Genomic DNA, 10,045 nt, shown 5'->3' on the forward strand with positions numbered 1-10,045 from the left:
GGGGGACGGAGATAGGGGAGGGGAGGAGAAGGAAGGGGAAAGGGACAGAGGGAATGGAGGGGAGGGGAGCGGGAAGAGGCGGGAAAGCAAAGTAGCGAATTTGTATCCCAATGATCTGTGCACTTACCGCTTTTATTTAGCTTGAACAGAGGAACGGAATTGTCGAACTGGGTTTAATAAAATTATTTAAAAACAATTCCACAAGATTGTGAACTACCCATGCATCCCGCTGCTCCTTGACAAAAAGGTGCCTGCTACGAAGTATACAGAAGCCAGTACGTTCGTTCCTCGAAGTTCCTGGCATCTTTTAAACATATGATCTGCTGTGTATGTGTAGTTTGAACTTTTGAGTAGATCCAACGTGTTTTGATAGCAGAGAGTAGGCCTATATGTAATTCCCTTCTACCCAGCCAAAAAGCGTATTCTACTCGACGTTGATTCGACGTCTAATACACGATGACGTCTATTTTTGGACCATTTGCACCTCTATATAGACGTCTATTTGTTCCGAAAATATACATCAACCTCTAAATGACGTCTCGTAGACGTCGAATAGAAAAAGCATTTCTTGCTTGGTGGCTTGGTAGAAGAGGATGGTGGGGGTGGGATGGTGGGACTTGGATCATTCAACTCGTTTTCAAGAGAGACCAAACATCAAACCTTCTATACTTATAGGCTACTGACCTAAGCTAAGCGGCGGGCCTGGGACCTGACCTCTCCCAATTAGAACCCAGTAGCCGCCTGAGAGCGAGAGTGGATCGAGTGGGAGACAGGAGAATGCCAGGTACACAGGGTAGCGTAGCACGTAAAGCGCGTGCCACCCGGGGCTCCCGGGGCCACCCCACCTCAGCTGTCGACGCCCTTTCACACGGAACCACTCGGTGGATTTTCCCGTTTCCTCGAATGTTGCTGCCGTCGCTGCCGTCCCGCAAGGGTGTACAGCAGCGTCCAAAAGTCCCGGGCCAGACAACTTTATGTACCCCCTATATAGTCGCAGTGAGAAACCTTTAACTATCGACGTCGTCGACATTTTTCACACCTCAGCTCGGACTGGAGGGACAAGCACAGCATGAAAGAGATGCGAGAGGATTCAGACACAAAATATGCACTTTTATTGTTATGTAGCTTTTACACTTCCATATCAGTTGAGATCACACTATGCTCTTACCGCTCACGTCCTGTACAATCTATTCTACAAAATTTCATACCATCAGTGCTGCCATTGTAGTTTACAGAGGCCTTTACACATTTTAGAAAAAAAAAAGGTGCCGGAAGTTACTAAATGAAGAGAAAATCTTAAAGATACACTGTGCAAAATATTACGGGAAAACCATAGTCAGAGATTTAAAATGTCAGAAAGTAAGGCATAAAGCACGGCCGAATTCGATACATAAATGGTAAAGAAATATAGGCGCTCAAATTGCTGATAATACAATGGCTCATCATTCACCCTCTCCACATCAGGACCACATCGTTGACAAGATTAATTGCGACTCAAATATGTATGCACTACATATTACATGCTAATGAAATATCATCATGCTACTACAGGAGGGAATACAAGATATTGTTGATGGTAACTAGCATAGAACTTTCTTTAAACTTTTACAGTTGACTGTAACATGGCTGCAATCTAAATCAAAAAGAAAACAAGCATCCACCCACTCTTGCAGCATCCATTAATTGAAAACAGTGGTCACAAGCATTCTTAGCGGGTGACCCACGTAGTGGTCTGACCTCTTATTAGAACAAATTAAAGGCAGCTTAAGACATTGAGTGAATGCTATAATTAGAATAAGGATTACATCAACAGTTGCATCTCATTTCTCTAAAATAAAATTCATTAATTTAGAACAGCTCAATAAATAAACTCAAGATAAATAAATAAAAAGCAATATTACAAAGTAATTAGAAAATGCTAGGCAGTGAGCAGCGTTCATTGCATACATACACCAAAAAATAAATAGGTGGGTATAGTAGAACACTTATTTCTGATCGGAGCTAGACAGCTCTGTCTTCATAAAAATTAAAAATTCATTTAAAAAAAAATTAAAAGTATCTCACACAAGGTAAGAAAATGGAAAACAAAAAGAGATAATAGAAAAATAACAGCAATATGGCAACATTGGTAAGGTCCAGTCTTTCGTGGGCAATGTGCAATGCCACTGATTAAATTCTACAACAGTATATTACGAATTGACCACCCTACAAATAAAATCTTACAATTCTAGTGTCTTTGAACAACAATGGACACATTCATAACAGACAATTAAAACAACAACTACAAAAACTTATATTGTGAGTATTTACTTTAGATTGTATACAACAAGAATCTGAAAATAAACATGGTGCAAGATAGTAGTTTAATACCACATAGAGTAATCAGAGGATAAGATTCAGTCAAGTGTTACACATCAGAAATCTCCATATCAATATCTGTCAAAATTTTCTAACTGAATTTTATCCTTTGCAGTACCTACAGCATAGGTGAACAAGCTAAAATTGTAGTTTTAAAGGTAAATAATTTTATACTGAACAGGTAATCTAATCCAGTTACACTGATGGGAGCTCGTACTTCATCACAGATTTCTCTTAGATTAGCATGTTTTAGGCAGATTTTGTAATGATGCAGCAAAGCATGGCCTCTCTGACCAGACACAGAAAAAGTTCCAGAAAATAGCACCCACACATACAAGCCAGACCAAAAGACCAAGACACAATACAGAAACACATCTTTGTGAGAAAAAATAATGCATACAGAGTTTTTATGCATATTTACAGAAATTTCTAGATCTACAAATCTAATAGCCTCAAAACATTTTAAAATGCACATAGGCCTCTAAAGTTCAGATCACTACTCACTATTACCACAGTTACTAAGTAAGTATACAAATCAGTGCCACTTTGTAACAAGTCTTAAAAGTGCAAATGTAGAGAGCTACAACAGATTGTTAATAATTTGCTAATAACTTTTTTTGGCACATTGTATGCCAAGTTGACAAATTCAACATGATCCCTTCACAGAAAATTTGGATAGTCATTCAGTCCTACAGCAAGAGATTAAGATTAATTTCAATTCATTTCAAGATAATTCCACTTCACACCTTCTTTAAATAGATAAGGCCAATGATAGGCATTTAAGTTTCTAGAAGGAAACAAAAATATACAATTAATTTTCATAGTCATTTGTGCAACACACCAACTTCAAATAGTAACCAAATAACTTAAAGTTTAGAATTATCTTACAGGAAAACACAAACAAAATTTACAATCCTCTTATAATTTTGACTTCTATCTCATTATTATCTACTAATACATATAGACAAAACAAGAACACATTTAAGTGTTTTCTTTGGTTGATGGACCTACAACATTTATGAAATGTGCTGATCACTTAAATCGACTAGGAAAAGTACGGTATTTGTCTTGTGATGTGCAGTGTCTCAACTTAACTATTGAACAACTAGACTCTCCTGCTCTCACTAGCGTGTCAAATGTATGAACATACACATTAGGGGTGTGTATATCTGAAATCTATCCGATTTGGATAAATCAATGTTTCTAGTAAAAACTAGATAGACATGAAAAAATAATTTTGTTTCTAAATAAATACCACTGACAAGTTTTTCAGCACTCTTTCAACACAGTTTTCAAACAGATAAGAGTGGAACTATGTATACAACAATCACATGAAATTTTCTAACTGTTACTATAAAGGAGTTTCTTTTCTCCACTGAAATCCATTTGGTCTATTCACAATGGCGGCTGATGCTGGACTTGCGACACTAGAATTAGTAACTCTTGCACTGCTATTATTTTTTCTGCCAGATGAAAAATCCAAACCGTTCTTTAGACCAGGCATAAGTCTTAGGGCAGGATTGGTCACAATGCCATTCCTTTTTGGCTTACTGCCACTGAAAGTATAAAGGATAGAATACCAGATTAAAAAAGAAATACATTTTTACCCCATTTCTCAGGAAATGTACCAACCTGCTGCCAGAATGAATAACATCAGCACCAGATTTCATATTTCTTGCTACTCCGGCACTACTGTTTCCAAGGATAATGCGCATGTGTGTATCTCGAGTGAAATGTGGATCAGCCAGGATGCACCCAAGGCCCCCTAAAACCAAATAAGTGATGAGTCAAGTTTCAAAATCAATGTGAAATCAACTAAGAAGACTATCCAGTATCCACATATCCAATACAAACCTGTGGGCGTCACAGCCATGGGACTAGCTGGCATACCAACATCACTAAGCGGGGAATGAGGTGGAGTCGCATATATAGGACTCTGAGGTTCCGATTGAAGAGGACTGAGCAAGCGAGAGAGCGGTCGAGACTTGCCTCCTCTTGTACATTGCTGAAGCTGTTGCGTGAAGGACAAAGCAGCCAGCTGGAAAGGTTAAAAAAGGTTGATTTACTTCGTTCATCTGTTCCACCTCAGTAACAGAACATATTTAGGCAGAAGCTAACCTGATGAGAGTTATTAGATTCTTGATGAGAACTCTTTGTACTGCCAGTAAGATTACTGCTGGACTTGGAATGGCTGGAGTGGTTGCCCAGAGACACAAAGGACCTTCTCTTGGATGTTGAATCTGGAGAGTCCATGGGTGAGACGGAATTGTGATGTGCCATGGGAGCTGATGGAATCAGTAAGGCTGAGGAAGGCTTTGTCTCGGCCGATGCTCCTGAGGTAATTGAGGTAGCTCCGCTACTTCCACCTATAGAAAAAGAGTAAAAAATACCATTAAAAGGGAGTACTATGACTATGGTAGAAATTCATAAGAGTTGAGGCATTTACCATTTGCAGCTAGTCGAAGATGGTGCGGTCTGGACCCTGCAGCAAATTCTTCGAGAAGACGGACAACATTTTCATGTCCACTTTTCATGGCAACACGTAATGCATTCCTACCACACCGATCCGAGTGGTTAGGATCAGCACCATGTTGCAATAATGCCCTAACACAAGCTTCATGTCCTTCCTGGGCTGCGATACCTAAAAAAATAGGAATAAGTAAGAAGAAAATGTGCACAAAAAGAACAAAGTATACATTGTCAATCATAAACATACCAAGAGCAGTAGCTCCCTGGTTGCATGTGTGATCAGGAGCAGCGCCATGCTCTAAGAGAAGCCTCACAATTGCCGAATTGCCTTGCCATGATGCCGAATGAAGTGCTGTTCGGTTGTCATGGTCCACTGCATTTACATCTGCCCCTCCTACAGTCAAGAGCAAAGCCACCATCTCCACATGGCCTTGCCAAGCACTTACATGTAAAGGGGTCCGCCCCTGTACAATTCAAGAAGAAAAATAATCTTTAGCATGACTCTTCGATCATTTTGACACATAATAACTAGATTGACCTGTAAATGTTATGATACCTCAGAGTCTCGACTTTCTACATCAGCCCCTCCCTGATCCAGCAGAAAACGAGCCATTGGTAGCCTATTTTCAAGGGCTAGTATATATAAACAGCTACGACCATCAGCATCCTTTGCATCTACATCAGCACCACTTTGAATCAAACATCTAACTGCTTCATAATGACCCTCCAAGGCAGCCATTCTGAAAAACAAAACACATTGATTATCTCAATCTGAACATTAAAATGAACACCTCAAAAATTCCAGATCAAACGAATTACCTCAAAGCAGTCTTTCCATCATGAGCTTTTTGATCAGGTCGGGCACCATGTCTGACAAGGAAATCCTGCACCAATGACACATGTCCTTCTTGGGCAGCTAGCATTAAAGGACCCTTTCCATCATTGTCTGGTTCATCACAACGCGCACCACCTTCCAAAAGAGCTTCACACACCTCACGGTGACCCTCAAATGCAGCATAGTGCAAAGGAGTCCAGCCTGAATTGTCTCTATGCTGCTCGTCAAGTCCTGGGGGAAATTATAAAATACTTAGCAGACAATAAGCAAATTGGTGACATGATTTTCAATCATTCGATACAACCTACCTCTGTCTAGAAGCTGACGAACAACTTCAGTATTGCCTTGAGCAGCTGCAACGCTCAGAACAGTGCGGCCTTCATTATCAATACTGTCAACGTAACAACCCCAGAACAAAAGAAGGGCAACGACAGAGGAATGACCCATCGAGGCAGCAGCCCAGAGCGGTGTGCGGCCGCATCTGTCGGCGTGATCGACATCTGCTTCGCTCTCCAGAAGAAGCTCGCACACATCCCTGGAAGTAAAAGTAATGACGCAATACAGCGCTAACGCTCCTCCTCCTCATTCATTCTTTTAATGAGTGGTTAAGTAACGAATGACGAACCTGTGTCCTTCAAATGCTGCTACCAAGAGCGGTGTCATTCCATCTTTGTCCTGGTGATCTACTGAGGCACCCTTCTCTAGGAGAATGTTGACGACGCTGACCTTGGCGTATCCCTCGTTGGCCGGCACGCAGAGCGCGGCGACACTCAGGGCGGTCCTACCGTCGTTGTCGGCGTGGTCGATCTCGGCGCCGTGCTCCAGGAGGTGCTCGACGATCTCGGCGTGGCCCATGTAGGCGGCCGCGATGAGCGCGGTGCGACCCTCGTCGTCGGTGCGGTTGACGTGCGCGCTGCACGGCGCGGCCCGCAGCAGCGCCAGGACGATCTCCTCGTGCCCGCCCCAGGCCGCGGCGCGCAGCGCGGTGCGCTGGTCCGTGTCGGCGTAGTCCACGGCGGCACCCGCCTCCAGGAGCAGGTCCACTACCTGCCGGTGGCCCCCCCACGCCGCGGCGCGCAGGGCCGTCCAGCCGTCGCGGTCGGCATGGTCCACCTGGGCGCCGCCCGCGAGCAGCACCTCGACGACGTCCGCGTGGCCGTGGCGCGCCGCTAGGTTGAGGGGCGTCTGCCCGTGGCGGTCGGTGCGCTCCAGGTCGGCCTCCGGACAGCTGCTCAGGGCCAGCTCCAGGAGGCGCGCGTCGCCCTCGGCGGCCAGTGCGTGCAGCAGGGTGCGCCCGCTGCTCGGGTCGGCGCGATTCACGTCGCGGTCCATGCCCAACATCCCCAGGAGCTCGGCCAGCGCGCCGGAAGCCGGGCTGGGCTCGGACAGCAGACTGGACGCGGCCTCGTCGTCCACGGAGGGCAGCTCGCTGTCGACGCCCGCGTCTGCAGCACCGACGGACCGCTTGTCGCCGCCGTTGTCGTCATCGTCACCCTCACGGGCCGCGAGGGTGTCCACCCCAAGAGCATCGCGGGCGGGAGGGCTGGCCCCGGCGTCCAGGAGCAGCTTGACTACTTGCGGGTCCCGGGGCACGGGCAGGCTCGGACACGGCACCGCTTCGTCGCCCTCCTCCCCCTCCTTGTCGGGGAGCAGGCACGTCTCCACGGGGGCACCGCTGTCGATCAGCCAAAGCACCTGGAACTGGTGCTGGTCCAGCGCGGAGGCAGCGGGCACCCCCGTGGCGGCCGTCTCGCTCTTGTCGGGCTTCGGCAGGGGCGGGAGCTTGGACAGGTGGTATGCGAAGCTCTGGACCTGCAAAGCATCGAAACGACCGAATGAATCGCGCGCCTCTCAAACAACAGCGCCAATCACGCACGAGAATCACCAAGAATCACAAAAGAGCGTCGGGGCCGGACTCACCTCCTCCTTGGACAAGTACTTGGCGCGCATGGTGTACCACATGGCCAGCATGGCGTGGCCCTGCGCGGCCGAGCAGAGGTACTTCTGCGTGCAATGCTTGACGTCGAGCAGCCACTCGGCGAAGCTGTGGTGGAAGAGCAGCAGCTGCGGCCGCGGCTGCGGGCCCGAGGTGACGAGCACGCGGCGCAGCAGGTGCAGCCGCCAGTTGAAGTACTCGCGGCTCACGTTGGGCAGCGAGGTGCTGATGCAGGCCGAGAGCTCGTCTCGCGAGAGCGGCCGCCGCGTCGTCAGCAGGACGCTGAGCAGCGGCTTCACCTTGGCAAACTGCTTGCGGTTGAAGAGCCGCTGGCACAGCCACAGGTACAGGCCGTTGAGCGTGCCCGGGATCTCGCGCACCTCGCGCAGCACGATGAAGTTGTCGGCCACGCCGTCCAGGACCTTCTCCAGGTACAGGAAGCAGCCGTTGCTCTTGATGTGAAGCTGGTTGAGCATCTCGGCCGTGTCGCGAGAGATGTGCTGGCGCAGCGAGTCCTCCCGGTCCAGCCGGGCCAGGATATACTGCTGCACGTCGCGCACCACCTGCAAAAGGATCAGCGGGGTCAGCAGGGTCAGCGAGGCGAGGCAAGGTCAACGCGGCGCTTAACTCACCTGCGACTTGCGCAGGTCGTCCAACGAGATCTTTCGGAAGCCGGTAAACATCCTGGCGACGGCCTTGCTCTGGCGCCGGGCCGTCACAACCAGGAGCAACCATTGCGGGAACAGGTGGTGGTTGTTGGCGAGCAGCTCGCCGATGGTCCGGCTTGGCGCGCCCGCAGGGGAAGGCACCTCCAAGGGCCCGGCCTCGTCAAGGGAGTCCACGAGCAGGAACAGGCACTGTCGGGGCGCCTCCAGCTCCAGCAGCGGGAACAGCACGGCGCGGCGGAACGCCTCGTCGGGGTCCCTTTCCAGCAGGTCGGGGTGCAGCGCGGACTGCGGAGACATGGGGTGAGACAGGTGTCATGGAGCGAGGGCGTCACAGCAACGCAGTAGCGGGCACTCACCTGGACTTCAGGGTCGGAGCGCACCCTCTCGGCATATGCGGCGGCCGCGGCGGGGGGCAGCGACTGGGGCGGCAGCGCGGCGGGGCCAGGGGCGGGGCTGGGGCCGGCGGGCGGCGAGGAGGCGGTCAGCTGCTGCTGCGTGTGGATGGCCTGCAGCTGCCGCACTAGGCTGCGGATGAACTCGGGCACGGCCAGGGTGGCCGCGTCGTGCGCCTGGCAGAAGTGGTAGGCGAGCAGGCGGCGGCGGAGCGCGCGCTGCGGCCGGCCCGCGGGGCCCTGGGACGGCCACACCGCCTCGCAGCACAGGGCGGTCTTGCCCGTGCCGGGGCCGCCCACCACCAGCGCGCCGCAGGTCTTGCTCGCGGGCCGCGCCTCCAGGCAGTGCGCCAGCTTGGCGAAGGCCCACTCACGACAGAAGAAGCGCTTGCGCTCGAGCGGCGCATGCTGGACGCCGCCGCCGCCGCGCACCGGGCCCGCGGGCGTCGTCGGCGGCCTCGCGGGCTGCTGCTGCGGCTGCTGCTGCAAGCCCTCCTCGGCGGTGTCCAACACCTCGCCGTCATCAGCCGCGTCACCGCCTCCGGCCGCCATCGCCGCGTCCACCGCCCCTACCGGCCCGGGGGCGGCGCCGGGGGCTGGGGCGGCGCCGGGGGCGGGGCCTGAGGGGTCAGCCATCTCTCGTCATGCTGGCCCGACCTCTGTCGCACCGCCTACTGTAACAAGACACCCCGCAATCGACATGAGTTCCATATTAAAGAACATAGAAAATAGTGCATTTCTCGGTATTTCCTAAAATTGCAGCAAAAGAAAAATAAGAGCAAGTTTTGGTTTTAGCCGTTATTTCATTTTTGACAGCGTTTCTAACGGCTGACAAGGATGGTGGACTGACCGTCGTGCCGGCCCCGCCCGCTGTCCTGGACGCCCATGCTGGCCTCGGGGCTGGGCTGGGCTAGTCTCCCCGCGGGTGAGTCGCCGACAGCGCCATCTGCAACAACACGCCGAACCAGCACCGTCAGTGTTTGTTGACCCGGGGACGGGACGAGACCCGTGGGGGTGGGGTGGGGCCGGGCGACCGCGGCCCCCCGCGCGCCACGCGCTGCAAGACACACAACCAAAAAAAATTCCGTTCGCCCGCCTCCGATATCACATGTAGTCATCTCTCTATATCCTCTACACCGCCGCCCCTCAACCTCCCCTCTGCCCCGGTCTCGTGCCAGAGAATATCAAACATCCCGCACGTCCCCTGGTGTGTCTGCGTGTGCGTGTGTGTACCTGGCGCGCGCTATCAGAGCGCCTGTCAGGTCGAGGATAGGCCACCGGCGGCGCGCGGGGGCGGGCGGGCTGCCTGGCCCGCGGAGTGACAGGGGCCAGGGCCTCCGCCAGGGCGCTGCCCAGCATGACGAGGGTGAGAAGGAGGAGGAGGAGG

The 10,045-nt window shown here is 51.0% G+C and overlaps 1 protein-coding gene across 5 annotated transcripts in view; it reads right to left on the bottom strand.

Moving 5' to 3' along the window:
* Positions 1-1,089: 1,089 nt before the first annotated feature.
* The window catches only part of LOC113206412 (ankyrin repeat domain-containing protein 50), a 39,617-nt gene continuing 30,661 nt past the window's right edge, over positions 1,090-10,045 (bottom strand). For 2 of the 5 annotated variants that reach the window (XM_052267390.1, XM_026422495.2), the window contains exons 2-15: positions 9,509-9,604; positions 8,623-9,329; positions 8,231-8,551; positions 7,583-8,161; positions 6,288-7,474; positions 5,971-6,197; positions 5,647-5,893; positions 5,384-5,567; positions 5,075-5,291; positions 4,805-4,999; positions 4,477-4,724; positions 4,213-4,396; positions 3,991-4,123; positions 1,090-3,914 (exon numbers count right to left, since the gene is read on the bottom strand). In XM_052267390.1, coding sequence (XP_052123350.1) covers positions 3,710-3,914; positions 3,991-4,123; positions 4,213-4,396; positions 4,477-4,724; positions 4,805-4,999; positions 5,075-5,291; positions 5,384-5,567; positions 5,647-5,893; positions 5,971-6,197; positions 6,288-7,474; positions 7,583-8,161; positions 8,231-8,551; positions 8,623-9,294 — 4,599 coding nt within the window. In that variant the 5' untranslated portion in view covers positions 9,295-9,329; positions 9,509-9,604 and the 3' untranslated portion in view covers positions 1,090-3,709. Of the gene's footprint in view, positions 3,915-3,990; positions 4,124-4,212; positions 4,397-4,476; positions 4,725-4,804; positions 5,000-5,074; positions 5,292-5,383; positions 5,568-5,646; positions 5,894-5,970; positions 6,198-6,287; positions 7,475-7,582; positions 8,162-8,230; positions 8,552-8,622; positions 9,333-9,508; positions 9,605-10,045 lie in introns of all 5 variants that reach the window. The other 3 variants (XM_052267389.1, XM_026422496.2, XM_052267388.1) reach the window with 2 other exon arrangements.

The sequence above is a fragment of the Frankliniella occidentalis genome, unplaced genomic scaffold, assembly GCF_000697945.3.
Source record: "Frankliniella occidentalis isolate FOCC.00 unplaced genomic scaffold, Focc_3.1 Scaffold50, whole genome shotgun sequence".
Classification (NCBI taxonomy): domain Eukaryota; kingdom Metazoa; phylum Arthropoda; class Insecta; order Thysanoptera; family Thripidae; genus Frankliniella; species Frankliniella occidentalis.